The sequence below is a fragment of the Leptopilina boulardi genome, unplaced genomic scaffold (assembly GCF_019393585.1).
Source record: "Leptopilina boulardi isolate dan_hultmark-lab unplaced genomic scaffold, ZJU_Lbou_2.1 LbouV2_126, whole genome shotgun sequence".
NCBI lineage: Eukaryota > Metazoa > Arthropoda > Insecta > Hymenoptera > Figitidae > Leptopilina > Leptopilina boulardi.
The window spans coordinates 825,393-842,872 of NW_026137670.1; the positions used below are offsets into that span (position 1 = coordinate 825,393).

General features: G+C 26.1%; 1 protein-coding gene across 8 annotated transcripts in view; it reads right to left on the reverse strand.

Annotated features, from left to right (window-relative positions):
* Window positions 1–17,480, reverse strand: part of LOC127291179 (myocyte-specific enhancer factor 2) — a 53,943-nt gene that overhangs the window by 7,765 nt on the left and 28,698 nt on the right. For 4 of the 8 annotated variants that reach the window (XM_051320111.1, XM_051320112.1, XM_051320114.1 and 1 more), the window contains 6 exons: window positions 3,533–3,649; window positions 3,052–3,255; window positions 2,037–2,195; window positions 1,580–1,718; window positions 878–1,125; window positions 427–611 (listed from right to left, as the gene is read on the reverse strand). In XM_051320111.1, the coding sequence (XP_051176068.1) occupies window positions 427–611; window positions 878–1,125; window positions 1,580–1,718; window positions 2,037–2,195; window positions 3,052–3,255; window positions 3,533–3,586 (989 nt within the window). In that variant the 5' untranslated portion in view covers window positions 3,587–3,649. Of the gene's footprint in view, window positions 1–426; window positions 612–877; window positions 1,126–1,579; window positions 1,719–2,036; window positions 2,196–3,051; window positions 3,256–3,532; window positions 3,650–9,271; window positions 9,607–17,480 lie in introns of those variants that run through there. The other 4 variants (XM_051320113.1, XM_051320119.1, XM_051320117.1 and 1 more) reach the window with 4 other exon arrangements.

Below are 17,480 nucleotides of genomic sequence, written 5' to 3' on the forward strand. Positions count from 1 at the left end.
TATTTCATTCCATAAACATGACAAAGAGACATATTTCCTCTGCTCGAATACTAAAAGTTATGCAAAATCTAAACTACCCTTAAAAAAAATTATACTATCTTAAATTTGAAATGAATGGTACAAAATTCTGGTTTTATAATTCTATACAATTATATAATAAAAAAAGTAAATACAATAACGGAAAAATTATGTATTATAATATACAATCAGTTTTATATTTTATAAAAATAAAAAAATCTTGTTAAGCAATGCAAATAGAAAAATAGATTAAAAATAATCACGCAAAAAAAGAAAAAAGTGCAAAAATAAAAGAAAGCATTCATCAAAGAATTTAAAGAGAAAAAAAATGCTATTATAAAAAGAATTAGCTGGACATACAATTAGTTTTTTTTTCATATAACACAATAATTATGAAATGAGAATTACCTGATGTTGGACATGGCGACTGCTGAATACATTGATAAGTCATCAACGTACCTCTGATGAGACCACGTTAAATTGCCAAGATCCGTGGAATAATCTGTTGGTCCAAAACTAGAATAACCAGCAGGAACTGATGGTGTTTGTAATGCTACTACCGGCGTGTTTAACGAGGATTGCGTGTGTCCGCTCTGTAATTCAGAAATTAATTAATAATCAGTGAACAATTAAATTCTATAAATATATATTTCTATTAACTATTATTAAATTATTATTAAATGAACCGTTTTTATTACAATTTTTCTGATAAATAATACATTTGATAATAAAGTGAAATCACGAAAAAAGAAATTATATATAAAAAAAAAGTAAAAAAAAAAGATATTTATGTTTGTAGCATTTGGTAAATTGAGTAAATATAAAAATGTATGAAATAAAAATCAATTTTATTACTCACATCATAATTTGTGTCTTCTGAAAGAGATTGTGTAAGAGGCGTGGGTATAACTACTCGTAAATTGGCTCTGTGAGGATGAGGTGGCGGCGGTGGTTGTGGTGAATGTCTAGGAGGATTACCAGGTTTATTTCCGCTACCGCCACCAACTCCAAGAGCAGGTGAAGGTCCAGGACTTGGAGATCCGCCCAATGGAGATGCTGACGGTGGATATCCATTACTCATCTCCAACATCCCTCCCGGTGGATAAACTACAAAAAATAATAAACAATCAATACTTATAACTTTTTGTTTCTTTTTTTACATTATTAATTTTAAAAAGAAATTTTTCTTCTAAATCATTATTCTGAAGGTAATTTTATTTCTTTATTTTTTGTTTTCGATTTAATTTAAATTTTCCTGAATATTTTAAAAGTGGTATACAATTTACAAAATTCAGAGATAAATTTTTTTTTTATATCTAATTTTCAGGTCATACGTATTCAAGGTTGTCACATGACATTTACATTTCGTTCGTAAAAGAAAAAGGAATAAATTTAATTTAAATGATTAAAAGAAGAAAATTAATATTTGTCATTTTTGAAAAATTTTTTTTTTAAATTATTCATTTACATATATAAAAATTCATTTAAAATGATCACACGATCACCTTGATGTAATCCCTTAAAGCCAATTATTTAATTACAATTTGAGTGGCATAATTACCTGAATCAGTTTCAGATGACGATGGCCTTGGAGAGATGCTGGTGTGTGCCATTTGTGGACTAGATCCCAAAAGAGATTCTCCTCCATAACTATTCACAGGTACGGTAACAGGTAGTGTATAATTAGACTGACCCATTCCCTAAAAAATTAAACATTATTTAATATACAATCATAAAAATAGTGATAATGAAAACCAGATTTCTTCAGATCAGGTAAATTTCGTAACACAAAAAAAAAACGAAAACAAATTGAAATTAGTATAATTTGATTTCGTAGCGAAATAAAAATAAAATACAGATAATTTGATAATAAAAAAGAAAAAAAAAATATGAAGAGTTTGATGAACTTGTACGAAAGCTTTTTCAATGGGATTATTTGTGAATGAAATAGATACCTCAATTTTTCGAGGGTTCAGATATATATTTATGTGTGTGTGTGTGTGAAAAGAAAAACTCACCCTCGTTCCGTTGTGCTGATTTCTTTGCATCATCATCTGAAACTCCTCATCGATTTTGGTGTATTTGGCCTCTGTTCGGGGGGTAAGATTGTATTCACTGGTATCCGGCTCGGGGCTCTCTGGAGACATTGCACCCTTATGCTCCTTCTTGTTGAGCGCCTGCAAGTGTCAGCAGACAGGTTCACGTGACCACACCGCCCGAGGGCACTCAACTTTCACATGCACGTTAGTATAAACACCGACACACAAATTATCCTAACCAATTATTATCGAGTATAATTCTCAAAACCGATTCTAAATTTTAACCTCCCCCCCCCCAACCCTTCAAAAGAAAAAAGAAAAAAATCGGCCTAGATTACACGTTTTTAAACTATCTTTTCTTTTTTCAAACTTGGAAAATCGTCAAAGTATCGATTTTAAATTCTTTTATTATAATCCTGCGTAGAAAACGTCCTTCAAAAATTATATATTTTTATTTAATTTCAATATTAAAAAAAAAGTGCTCCGAATTTTTTTTCTTTTACGACACAAACATCGATTTTACATTTCGTAAATAAAATTCCGAAATTCCTAATCGAACACAATTCTCATTTGAGTGCATTTTTTTTCGATTTTCAAAATAGAATTAAAAAAAAAAAATAATCAAATACAGTCGAGTGCACCAGCGGAATTATTGTCATGCAAGAAATTCTAAAGAGTCTAAGAAAAATTCTAGAGTATTGGAAAAATGAAAGAGGACAGAAATTTTTTTTTGATAAGACGCATAAATATTCATTAAAAACCATGAGTTCGAATTTTCAGTTTTTTTTTTGAAATTCATAAAATGAAATAAAAATAAATAAAATTCGAACTAATGCATTTTTGAGGAATATTGAAGCGTCTCGATTTTTATAAATGACGAAAAGGATAGAGAATAATTTTTTTTTTTTTTTTGAACTTGTTAAATAGGATTGAAAGATGAATTTCTATTATTGAAAGTTTTAGTGTACCTACGCAAAATATGAAATCGACTCACCTCGATTATATTCTTGTTGGTAAGTGACTCGTGGGGTTCGTTGTACTCCGTATACTTGAGAAGAACCTTGTCCATGTCAGTACTTGCATACTGGTAAAGTTTATTACTTGAACTGAATATAATCAATGCAATTTCACAGTCACATAAAACTGACAACTCGTATGCCTTCTTCATTACCCCAAATTTTCTTTTATTAAAAGTCACCTAGTCAGGAGAACAGAAAAAAAAATTCCTCAGTTAAATACATTCATTTATTACGTATTTGGATACGTTTGATTTTTAAATTCCACACTAACATGCTAATTTTCTTACATAATAAAGGAAGTTCAATATTTCTTGTCGAATTTACAAATTTGAATCAATTAATATTATAAATTATTCAATTTTTTTATTTATATATTTTTTTTTATATAAAAATTTAAATACTTTAAAGAAAAAATAGTTTTTTTAAATATTTAAAATAAATTTTTCGTATAAATACCTGACGATTTCGTTCGTCCGTGATTCGCGAGATCTGTATCTTCTTCCGACCCATTGTGGCAATTTTTCCTGAAATTGGGAACGCTGTATTATGCCTTGGGATGGAATGTTAAAAACTCTGGAAAAAAAAATAAAATTTGTTAAAAACCATTCTTTTTTTATTTTAATTATTTATAATTAGTTATAAGATTTGAATAATAGAAATAAATTTGCTATCACCTGGAAATGAATATTGATTAATTAAGAGAAACAAAAAAAAAAAGTATATATAAAAATTATATTTCAAGAATCGGGGCTAAATTTTCTACTTGAACCAATGTTAATCTCAATAAAATTATGAGATTAAAAAGATCAAAGGGTCAAAAGTATATTTTACTTAATATATAATCCATCTATGTCTAGATTAATTGGCGCATTTTTTTTTTTTCATAAGGCACAGGAAACAAATTTTATATTTTGAAGGAAGCTGAAAAAATAGCTTTTCGGGATATTTAAACAAGGAATTTTTTTAATATATTTTTTTTATATTATTTTTGTTTTAATAACTAAAAAAAACTATAGGAAATAATAAATTGACAAAAAGCACTTAAAATTTTACTACCTTTTTTTAAATTTTTTTTTTCTGAAAAAAAAGTCTCAGTGAAGCTACAAAATAGGGTTATTGTAAAATATATTAAATAATCTCTGTCATAGAAAAAATGTGTTTAAAAAAATGATTTTCTCTCTAAAATAAGGAAAGGATTATAAATAATTATGAATATAAAAAATATATTAATAATTTGTAAATATTATATTTATTTAAATATTATATTGTAAATATTATATTATATTTTATTATAAATATTATAACCTTCGAACATAAAAATATATCCAATTTTTTTATAGGAAGTAAATTTTGACATTGTACTTAGAGGGATTAACACGAAGTTTAGAAAGCCTATTCATGTGCCTACTAATTGGAAACGAAAGATAATAAGGGTGATATCAAAAAAGCAGATAATCGAGTTGATAATACTAATTAAAGTAACGGCCCTAATCTTTATAAGAACCACCTCTAGTTCTTATTGCATTTTTCATTCACCATATAAGTATATCATATAATCCTTAATGGATCATAAAACATTTTTTTTTTTTTTAAATAAGTATCCAATTTGAAAAAGTAACAATTTAGAAAGAAGAATATTTTTTTTTACCCATTTTTGGTTATTTTATAAATTTGTTTAATCTAAATAAATATTTAGAATTAAATTATTTTTTGAAATTTTTTTTTTGTTATAATGTTAAACTGTAAAGGAATGAACATGGAAATTAAATATTTCCGATATCTATAATAATGTATACAGAATTTTATTTGTTAACTTCCTTTTCGAGGAAAAAAAAAAGAATAAAATACTTGTTGAGGGTTTACAAAATATGACACACGTTCCTGAATAAAGGCGGACAAGATAATCCGCTTAGATATTAAGACTTTAAAAACGTAATGTACACATGACTGATGCTTAAAGCGACTTTTGTGACTTGTCTTTGGTATTCATCGCGAAAGACAGTTGTTTTTCAAACAATATATTAAATTCAATGTAGCTGAACAATTTTTTTTTGTAATGACACTTTTTTTTTATGAATAATTTTATATAAATCTGATTAAAAAAAAATATTTTTCAAACCGATAAAAATATACTTTCTTGAAATTTTTTAACTTTATATATGAATAGAATTAAGATTATTATTATAATTATCATTAATAATATATATAATGAACTAATTTTTTTACAGTAAAATATACGGCTTTTGATTGTAAAATTCGAATTTTTTTTGAAAAATAAATTTTTCACCAAATTTCAACTATTTACTATTTTAACAGATGTTTGCTGATAAGTCAGCAGATTTTTCTTGGCTTGTATAAACAAACTTCACCTGACTTGACGCCATTAAAAAATGAGATGGAATTCTTGGAAAAAAGCCCAAGGTTATATCATATACCATTCTATTATAATCATTATAATTCTTATCAAAAAAAAGAAAAAAAAAAAATTGATGATTATTATAAATATTCTTTCGACTGAATAACATTTTACATTTATAATCAATTGAAATAAACATATTTTTTTATATATATATATATATACTCGATTCTCTTTTTATTTCTTATATTTATATAATATAGTAATAAAAAAAAAGAGTAAAATTTTAGATAAAAGTAAAAAAATATTGTGTAAATAAAAAAAAATTGCATTCAAGGTTTAGAAAATAAAAAAAGTTATAATTTCCTGAGACTCAATTTTACCCGACAAATCAAGAAAATTTAACTGCAGGGCTTCTGGAATTGTTTCATTTTTCGAAAGTAAGAACCTAGTCGTCCTTGGTTGCGTGTAAGGTTGACCAGAAATTTACAATCTAAAGATGACTTCAGAGATTATTTTCTTGAATATATATATATATGTATTCACTGTTTACTAAATAATGGTTAATTTTTTTTATTTTTGATAATTTTTTTTTTTTTATTACCAATTGTTAAAAAAAACCATTTCTACTTTAAAAAAAAAATTGTCAAAAAAAATTGAGTTCAATGTCACTTTGGTATTATACTATGATTTTATTTACTGATTGTATATTATCAGTATGATATTCAACAGAATCTCAGGTACTTTAACTGATTTTTATTTTCTAAATTAATTTGAAAATTGAATTATTTTTTTGAAATTATACAAAAATTTAAAAAAAAAATGTGGGAGATATAAAAAAATAATGAAAATTGTTTAAAAAGAAAGTCGAATGAAATAGTAAATGGAAAACTAATCTATAAAGTCAATATATATATATAAGGACTGATGTCTCTGAAAGGAAAGTGCAACGGGACTCAATTTTCTGAAGGCTCTAGTCTAGGCTTTACTCTATATACGTTGATAGGTGAAGTGTCGAGACGTTTACAATAGTGCGAATAGAATATATATATATATACATATACATAGAATAAGCTAGTGTCTCGATCGAATTCGGTTTATTATACAAGAGCGTACTCTAACTGTGAGGTCAGCGACCAGCATGATGACCTGCACACTTTACACCTTGATCGAATTTTTAAATACAGTTGATATATGAATTTCAAAAAGAGTTTAGAGTATATAATATAAACAACATTCTCTCTCTCTCTCTCTTTGGGTTAGCTACATATTTCAAAAATTACCGTCTTATCAAAATCAAACCTAAAATATTCATTTTTATTCTCCGATTGACTCCCTATAAGTTAACTATAATTTTCGACAAAAAAACAACATCAAAAAATTTTAGTATTACAATGCTTCCTCCAGGAGGAGGAGGAAATTTTTCAAATTTATTTAAAAAAAAAATTTTTTCTTTTCTTTTCCTTCTTCGATATTTAAGTGTAAACTTTTCAATTTTTATTACTATTGTATATCACAGAGAAAAAAGAAACAAATTTTTTTTCATGACTTTACACACTATACACAGTAACTTAACATTTTTTCATTGATTCCTTATATATATTAAAGTCTTTTTATCTAACCATATATATATATATATAAATAAGCACTGATATACCTTTAAATATAACTATATTTTACTATTATTACGTAACCCAATGTCTATTACTTTTCATTCAAGTTTATGTTCCGTATTAATATAATAATTTATTGAATAACTTTTTCTCAGAAAAATTAAGCTACTTTAATTCATAAAAATGAACTTTATGTATATAGCCATATTACATATATATATATATATATATATATATATATATATATATATTGGTATACAATATATATATATATATTAAAATAATAATATTATTTCAACAAAATTACTTCATTTGAATATTAAATTTTTTCATTTCTTTCCAAAAATTATCCCTATTGTAATTTAATACATATAAAACAATTGAGAACATTTTCCAAAAAAAGAAAAAAAAAGAGACAAAATTTTTTGTGCGTATTATAAATGATAATGAATTGACTTTAACTTAAATGAATCTTTTCTTTGCGTGTCAGTAGTGTTTTACAAAAAAAATTTTCTTAACTGAAGGTATAACAATAGGGGGTTGCGAAAGTTACTTCTTCATTATAACTTCAAGTTGTAATGGAATACAACTTTTATATATCAATTCACTTTTTTAAAATATTTACTAATATGTAATAATAATCATAATAATATGTATAATATCATAATAATAATAATAATATGTAATAATAATAATAATAATTTTAATAATAATAATTTTAATAATAATAATAATAATAATAATAATAATAATAATAATAACAAAAACATTAATAACATTTAGATATTGTTATCAATTTTCAGATTAGATTTAATTACTCTTATAATATAAAAGACTTATTAAAATCTTGATAATTTTTTTATTTCCAGATAAAATCCTTTATTCAACAGTCTTAATCTTAATTTAAAGAAATACTTTAACTTTGGCAATAATTGAATTATAAATCTTTTTTTTTTTTTCAATTTTACGTTTAAATATTATTTATAATAAATTAATTATATTTGACATTGAAAAAAAAAATTCATTTAATTCAAATAATCGTTTACTTGACAAGGAGAAAGAAGAATAATTAAATTTAATAAAATATATACAAAAAAAATATATACAATAAAAAATATATATAAAATATATACAACTAACAAATTTTGTTTTGTTGTGACAACAAAATTTTTTCTTCTCTCAATAATTTTGATTTTGTTACCACAAACAATTTTGAATTGTTATAGAGGAACAGAAATTCTGTTGCAACAATAAATCAGTTTTGTTAATACTATATTTTATTTCGATTGATAGTGTAAATTTTTCTTCTTGTTATTAATTATGAATTATTATTAATTATTAATAATTATGAATAATTATTAATTATTAATAATTATGAATAATTATTAATTATATTTATAAATCTTTAGCAAATATGTAAATATTTACTTGGACCAAATAATTTTTATCGTAATCAAATAATAATTATTATTTTCAAATACATTAAAATCTCAAAAATATTTCACTATTTTCTACATTGAAAAAAAATTTCACTGATTCAAGAAAATTATGTACTTGTCCGTATATTTGATTCACTAATTTTCTTGGATCAAGAAAATATTGAATCAAATACAGAAAAGTAAATGGATTTTCTTGATTCAAATACCATTTTTTCAGTGCACTCTGAAAAAAAATTTTCTTTTGTGATAAAATTTATCAATTTTATATTTATTTTATATTAAATGAAAAAAAATTCTCAAATAGATTTAACCATCTCGTAAGTAGTCTTTTTTTCCTAACATTTAAGTTTAAAAAAATCGGCTTTTTTCTGAAAAATTCGCTTAAATGCAACGAGAGACAATTAGGAAAAGGAAAAAGAAGAAGAAGAAGAAGAAGAAGAAGAAAAAGAAGAAGAAGAAAAAAAGAAGAGAAATAAATTTTCTCGAACCGCACTAATGTCTTAGCCCTGAAATTTAACTCTCCTCCCTTTTTCGAATCCGTGCCAATTTGGCCGGTTTCCAACAAATAGTGGGGATTGAGAGCGGACGTGGAACCGCGCTTAATTCGCGAGTATAGAAGTCTCTCTCTTTCTCTCTCTCTCTCTCTTTTTCTCTGATCGTATGTGCGCTCTTGGTAAATTAGCGAGAGAAAAAAAAAGAAAAAACAGAGAAAAAAAAAAAAAAAAAAAAAACAAGAGTCCGCCAGACAGTGGCGTCGGCTTTCTCTCTCTTTCTCTCTAACACTCACCAGTGTTGTTTGTGACGAGGAAAGCATGCAAAAGCTCTGCTTGCTTTCGAGGACGAGGCGATGGACCATGGAATCGAGCGTAATCGAGCGGGGAACCCCCTGAGGTTACTCTTCAAGTTGAACTGTATATAACCAAACCCTTCATATAATATATTCTCTATTCTCCTAAGTCATTATTATTTCACAAAACACATCTCTCAAAATCACAACAATCACTTTCACAAAATTATTTAAAAAAAAAAAATTATCTTTCCCCAAAAGAACATTCACTATTTTTTTTTTTCTAAGCACAAATCTTCACTTAATTAAAAAATTCTTTTTTACACTTTAATTATATATATGTAAATGTATAAAAAATATTTTCCTTATTTTATTCACAAAATATTTTTTTGAGCACTTTTGGAGAATTATTTTATTAAATATTTATAGAAATAATAATAATAATAATAAAATCGCGGAAAAAAGAGTCGATGCACTTTTTGCCGGGGGAGGGGTGTGTGATTCCGTGTTGTTATATACACACACAAGAGAAAATGTAATTCGAAATTATTTATAGGTGTGGTTTAATAATATCGTCTAAGAAAATTATTATTAGTTCGTACGATACCGTTTCGGCATATATCCGCGCTACGGTTTATATGGGGGGACTAGATTGTGTTGACTAGATGCACACTGCGTGAGTGTCTTTCTTAAAATACTTGTGTCACATGTGGAGAGTTTTTTGAGTTTAAGCGACGGCAGCGACGACCGGCTTATAGCACACGCGGTGCGCGACTTCTCTCTTCGATGATTCAAATTTAGAAACTGCGTGCGTCGTCGTCGTCGTCGTCGCAAGCCAGGGCAAGCCAAGGCAAAAGGCAGTAGAGACTACCCGGGGGCGTTAAAAAGCGGGGCGGTCGCGCGCGCTTCGACCAGTTCGCCCCGAGTTCGCGGTCGGGCTTGAAATAAAGATTTGAGAAAGCGGTAAACGTGAAAGAGAGAGAGAGAGAAAGAGAGAAAAGAGAGAAGGAGAAAAAACGAGAGAAAAAGAGACAGAAACAGAAACCGACATCCCAACAGACTGCGACGCTAAAATTCTCTATGCACATGTGCACATTTTACCACGGACATGTGAGAGCGCACAACTTTACAAAACATGCTCAATGTGCATGCGCGAACACACAATCCCACTCTCGTTCTCCATCTTTGCATATATATATATATATACGTAGAAATATGTTCATGTATTTGTATAATGTAGAATCATATATGACACATTTACTCTCATGCATATATAGGTACATATCCATATTCATTCAAATATGTATACATTTCTGCATTCGCTAAAATATATCCCTATTTGTAAAGATACACGTAAAAAAAAGGGATGAATTTCAAATTCCTAGGGGATGCTATAAAAGTCCCACCCTTTTGGAGTTTAAGCGAATGCTTTACGAGTTAATTTTATGCCTAGGGAGTTGGTTTTAAGGAGGTAATTTAATTACTAACTCCCTTTTTGAGTTAATTTTAACTCGAAAATTTTAACTCCCAGTAACATTAACTCCCTAATTTTGTTACAGTGTATCTGTTAAAATATAAAAAAAAATTTACAAAAAAAATATTCATATGGAATGCATTCCATTAGAGTTGAGGAAAAAGGAGTAAAAATTTACTCCAATGAGGAGTTAAAACTAAACGTTGCTACACCGGAAAAAAGGAGTATGATTTTAACTCTCAACGGGAGTCTACACTGTAAAAAAAGGAGTTGAATTTTAACTCCCTAGGGGATGCTATAAAAGTCCCAGCCTTTTGGAGTTGAAGCGATGGGAGTTAATACTTTACGAGTTAATTTCATGCCTAGGGAGTTGGTTTTAAGGAGTTAATTTAATTATTAACTCCCTTTTTGAGTAGATTTTTAACTCGAAAATTTTAACTCCCAGTAACATTAACTCCCTAATTTTGTTACAGTGTATCTGTTAAAATATAAAAAAAAATTAACAAAAAAAATATCCATATGGAATGCATTCCATTAGAGTTGGGGAAAAAGGAGTAAAAATTCACTCCAATGAGAAGTTAAAACTAAACGTTACTACACCGGAAAAAAGTAGTAAGATTTTAACTCTCAACGGGAGTCTACACTGTAAAAAAAAGGAGTTGAATTTTAACTCCCTAGGGGATGCTATAAAAGTCCCACCCTTTTGGAGTTGAAGCGATGGGAGTTAATGCTTTACGAGTTAATTTTTATACCTAGGGAGTTAGTTTTAAGGAGTTAATTTAATTATTAACTCCCTTTTTGAGTTGATTTTTAACTCGAAAAATTTAACTTCCAACTCCCAGTAACGTTAACTCCTTAATTTTTTTTACAGTGTATAAGTCCCACCCTTTTGGAGTTGAAGCAAAGAAAACTGATTTTAACTCCTAACAGAATTCTATTAAAGTCTCACCCTTTTGGCGTTCAAAAAGAGTTGATGCTAAAGGAGTTAATCTAGTGCTAACTCACTTTTGAAGCTGATTTTTAACTTCAAAAATTGTACTACCAATTTCGTTTGCCATTAACTTTCGAAATTTTTTAAAAACGATTTAACTCACAAAGAAATTAGTTTTATTTAAAAAAAAGGAAAATTATTAACTCCCAACGGGAGTTTATAAGTCCTTTTGGAGTTAGCAAAGTAATCCAACTCCTTGGATTAGCAAAGTGGAGCTAATGTAAAAAATTTGAGGAGTTGGCAATCGAAGTTGGGAGTAAAATTTTTGGAGTTAAAAATCAACTCTAAAAGTGAGTTAACATTAAATTAACTCCCTTAGCATTAAATAATTTTGCTTCAACTCCAGAAAGATGGGACTTTTATAGAATCTCATTGGGAGTTAAAATTTAACTTCTTTTTCATGCCTAAGGATTTAATGCTAAGAGTTAATCCAATTATCACACACTTTTGGAGTTGAATTTCAATTTGAAAAATGTTACTTCTACGTTTGCTTTTAACTTTTCTTCTACTCCAAAATCAACTCCAAAAATGATTTCATTAATTCCCTTTGCTTTTACTCCAAAAAGGTGCGACTTTTATATAGTCCCATTTGGGAGTTAAAACCAAACTCCCTTTTTTACAGTGTACCAAAGAAAACGAATTTAACGTACCAACGAAATTCTATTAAAAAAAGGACAACTATATTCTATAATAGTCGCACTTTTTTGGAGTTAAAGCAAAAGAAGCTCGAGGCTTAGTGAGTTCACTTTTAGAGTTGAGTTTAAATTCGAAAAATTTGTATACAATTTGCATCCTTTTGGAGTAGTTGTTAGGAAGTTAATGAAATATTTTCCCATTAACTCCAAAAAGGTGCGAGTTTTATAAAATCCCATTAGTTTCTTGGGAGTAAAATTTTTCCACTTAAAAATCAATTTAACTACAAAACGACATTTATACAGTGTAAAAAATTTGCAACCTTGGGAGTACAATTTTCATAGTTAAAAATCAACTCCAAAAGGGATTGAATTTAATTTTTCACCTAATTGCAACCAAAGTTAAGAATTAAATTTTTTGCAAATAAATTGAAGTTTATTGTTAATTAGTTTAATTTTGGAATTAATTATTAACTCCCTTAGCGTATTAATTTCCTATTAACATTATAACTTCCTCAGCATCAACTCCCTTTGAGATTTAAAGATAAAAATTTGTCTGGGTGACTCTCTCTCTTTCTCTATGTGCCGGATGTATTCGTCCCACTCCAAGTGTCTTACACTTTACTTGACTATCGCTACCGTATCCTCCACGGTCAGCTGGTCGAGTCTTCTCTCCCTACATGCACCCTCCTCCCCCCTCCTTTTTCCTCTTTCCGACATAACACACACCCTCCTTACAAATACAAGTAAACCTCCTCCCACATCCCCCTCCGTAAAGCACGAGCGCTTTATCCTTTCTCTCTTTTACACGTTTTCATATACACACTCTCTCTAATGGAATTCAATTCGCGATTACATATATAGACGCGAAAATGTATTTGGTCTTGAGAGAGTATGGAGATAAGAATTTTCAAATTCTCAGGTGTAGATCTGTTTCAGAAATTACTTGAGTGAAATTGAAATCACGTCATTCAATCAAGATATATTAGATATATACCTATATAACAATTTTTTTCATAAACGATCCAACAATTTTTTTTTTCTATCTCACAAATTTCATATATTTATATAAATATTCTTTCAAATATTCTGATTATAAATATTATATTTAAATATTTTTAAAAATATTCTAGATATATATTCTTTTTGAATCTTTAATATTATCTGACATTTAAATATTATATATATATTTTAGTAAATTTTTATTTTTAAAATTATTCTAGATAAATTTTATATTTTCTATTTGCGATTGAAATAAAAAAAAAAAAAAATTGTAATTTTTTTCAAAAAAATAAAATTTGCATGATGAAGAATTAAATTCCAAATAAATATTTTATTAACAAAGTGAATAAAAATCAGTAGAATATTATTGTTCATAAATTTTTTTTTTTTTCAAATGAACTAAAAAAAGAATACGTTCGCTTAAAATAATTAAAAAATTCTATATAACTTCTTAATAAGATGACTATTAATTTATTTATAAAATCATATTCAAATATACGTGACATTTATTTTAAAAAATCAAATGAAAATAATTTATTTTTTGAAATATAAAGTTTTTTAATATTATATACATCTAATTAATTTTTCACAAAAAAAAAAGAAGAGCTTTTGAAAAATTTATATTGAAAGAATTTAAATGAATATATAAACGGATGGTAACTCGAAAAAATTTGTTCTAAAAATTCCTTTTGTAACTGTAATGAAATTTTGCAGTAAAATGAAAATTCCTTTCGGCGAAAAAGTAGGTTATATAATGTAGAGATTAAGTGAAAAAAATATTTTACTTTTTTTTTAAATTCTACGTGAAACGCAATAAATATTTTAAACGGATTCCATTACAAGTTTATATTTCTATTTTTATGATTTCATATAGTTGCAAACTTTTTCTCATTAATTATTGTAGTTAAATCATGTTAAAAGCACATAATAATTAAATTAATTATACGTTAACTATATACGATTAAAACAATTTTTTTCAATAATTTTTAATTTTTTTAAAACTATTTTTGTAATAAGTTTTTTTTTTTAAAGGACTAGAATAATAGAATCAAATCGCGGCTATGTATAAAGTAAAAATAGTATATTTCGTAACGAGTGTGAATATTTGCAAATTTTTGAAAAAGTGTTTTTTTTGGGACGAGCTGTAGGCGAAGCGAAGCTTTACCTACAGCTTGTCCCAAAAAAAACACTTTTTCAAAAATCTGCAAATATTAACACAAGTTACGAACGATACTTTTCATGACAAGGTGCAAAAAAACGCACTTTTTAGCACGGCGTCCTAAAAAAGTGCCTCTTTTTTGCACCGCGTTATGAAAAAGAAGCGTAAACAACGTTTATATTGTTGCTTATGTATCATTTTTACTTTGTACAGCAAATCGGGAAATAACAAAGATTGATGATTTAATAAATTATTGAAAAAAAAATTTATATATAGTAAACATATATAATAAATGTAATAAAACAATGAAATAATCACTTGCTATTGTTATGAAAAAAAAAAATAATTCATTAATAAATAATTCATCAGTTTCCATATAATAATTGACTATAAACAATATATTGTAAAGTCATAAAACTATGTAGAAGTGATGAGAACCTCATTCTCAACAATTTAAATGACTTTGACATGATTTCAATACATTGGTATAGTCTATACACTGTATTTGAATGATTTCATTAAAACATACACACAGTTTGCCATCGATCATTCATATGTATCTTTCTATAATCACTTTTATCTTTCAAATATAATTTTTCCCATAAATCAATTATTATTACATCACGTCATAAAGTACCGTCTATTTTCATTAGAAAAAAAAAATTACTTATATAATTGTCTGATAGTTCAAAAAAAAAATTATTTCCAACTATATATTAGATTAATATATAATTTATTGAAATCTAATTGTAATTTAATATTATTCAAATTTCTAAATTTCTACAATAATTGCAAATACAAAATTAATAAAATAATAAATATTTTTTAATAATAATAATAAAAATTATTATTATTATTATTATAAATACGACCTTGAACTTCCCATGTCTAATATTAAAAAATTCCGTATCACTGATTTTATTCATACCAACCTACACATATTTCTCTAACGTATACGTATATAACATTTTTTTTCCTACTTTAAAAAAAATATTTTTTTTAATTATATGGATTTAAAATCAATTTAAAGAAAAATTAATTTTTTATCATAAATCTTATAAAATTTCATTAACGCCATTCTAGATGTAATTAATATTAAAACAATTACTTTTGAATATCCATAAAATATGTCTTTAAATAATTATCAATTGAAAAAAAGAAAGAAAGAAATTTTTAATCTATTCTTGGGCATTTAATTGAAATTTAAATATAGTCTATAAACTATATAAATATATGACAAGAATAATTTTCTGACAATAATTTATCAATTTTTATAATATGAAATAACATTTAAAATTGGAAAAATTCCATTATAATTGCAATAATTATTTTAATGAAACAATAATTAATTGAATCTATCATAATTAGTATGAAAATTACTATATTAATTACCATTGATTGCAACTCAAATAAATTTGAATATATCGAAAAAAAACAAATTTAATTCTTATTAATTAATTCCCTGTTTTCAAATGTTCCAAAAAAACGAAAGTTTTTCTGTCAATTAAAAAATATTTAAGTCATGTGACAATATTCTTTCAAATCCATTTTTTTTTTCTTTTTTTTTTTAACGATAGCCAAGGTTTATTGTGTTAATTAAGAATACTTTTTTCTTCGTATATATATATATATTACAAGAGAGTAATTTTTTTATGGTCTTATATAAAATAATGAAGTATTCATCCATCTCTTTATCTTCTCACTCGAGTTGCGTTCCGCACCCTGGGCGCAAAGAACGCGATCGCGCGAAAGATTTCTCGTCCTCGAACCCTAACGACGACATAAACTCCCTTCCATTTCTTTACAGACCCGACGCATACTCTTATCTCGATTACCTACAATGCACAGTATGTATATCAAGGAATTCACGCACTGAAAAAAATCACAGGGAAAGTCTTGCGAACCTTCTTTGAAAAAAAAAAAAATATATAAAATCGACACCAAAGTCTTTCAATATTCTTAAATTATAATACAACCCCTTTTTGATGTTAAAGAAAAAAAGATATATATATTTTTTTTTCATTGAACCTACTTTTTAGAATATTTAAATTTTTTAAATTATACTAACTTTAAGATTAAATTCCATTAAAATATATTCTAAAAAAAAAGTGCCATTATATTTTCTTTTAAATAAATAATTTTCTATATTTATTTAATAAAAAAAAAATTTTTTGAAAAATTAATTAAGTTAAAATACTTTTAATATTTAAAATTCTTTAAATTTATTTTTGAATCAATATAATCGAGAACCGAAAAAAAACTCTTAACTAAAATTGCAATGCCAAAAATATAGTAATAAAAATATCCAACTAGAATATATCAGAAAAATTTTAAATATAAATTTATAAAAATTTGAATAATTTATTAAATAACAAATATGCACTTTTTTTTCAAGAAAGAAACCTTTTGACATTTCATCGTTTTCTATGACGTACGATTTAAAATATATTTCTTTCTACGTCACCCGATTACGTCAATTTTTTTTAACCATTTTCTTTTTTTTCCCCCCTTTTTAATATCAAGATTATAATAATAACTATATCAATATATTATAAATTATTTTTTCCTTTTTTTTTTAGACAATTTTTAAAAGTAAAAAAATTTTCTTTTTTTTTTGTCACAAATTATATAGATTATTGCATATTATAAAATTTGAATAATATTTTTTCAAAAGTAAATATATATTATTGATATAAAAATGTAGGGGAAATGTAACCGATATTCCGTCAGTTTATCTCGAACTCGAGGGTAAATATAACACCTGAAATCAAATGTTTTATGCATAAGATGAAAGGTGTACCTGTTCTCTGTCAGATATCTATTAAAGATATTCTTGTTCGATATATCCTGGATCCTCAGAAGTGATCTCTTGTTCGAGTAACTGACATAAAAGCCATTTCTCGTAAATTAATTAATCTTTTGCAAAAGCATATTGGAATTCCAAATTTAAC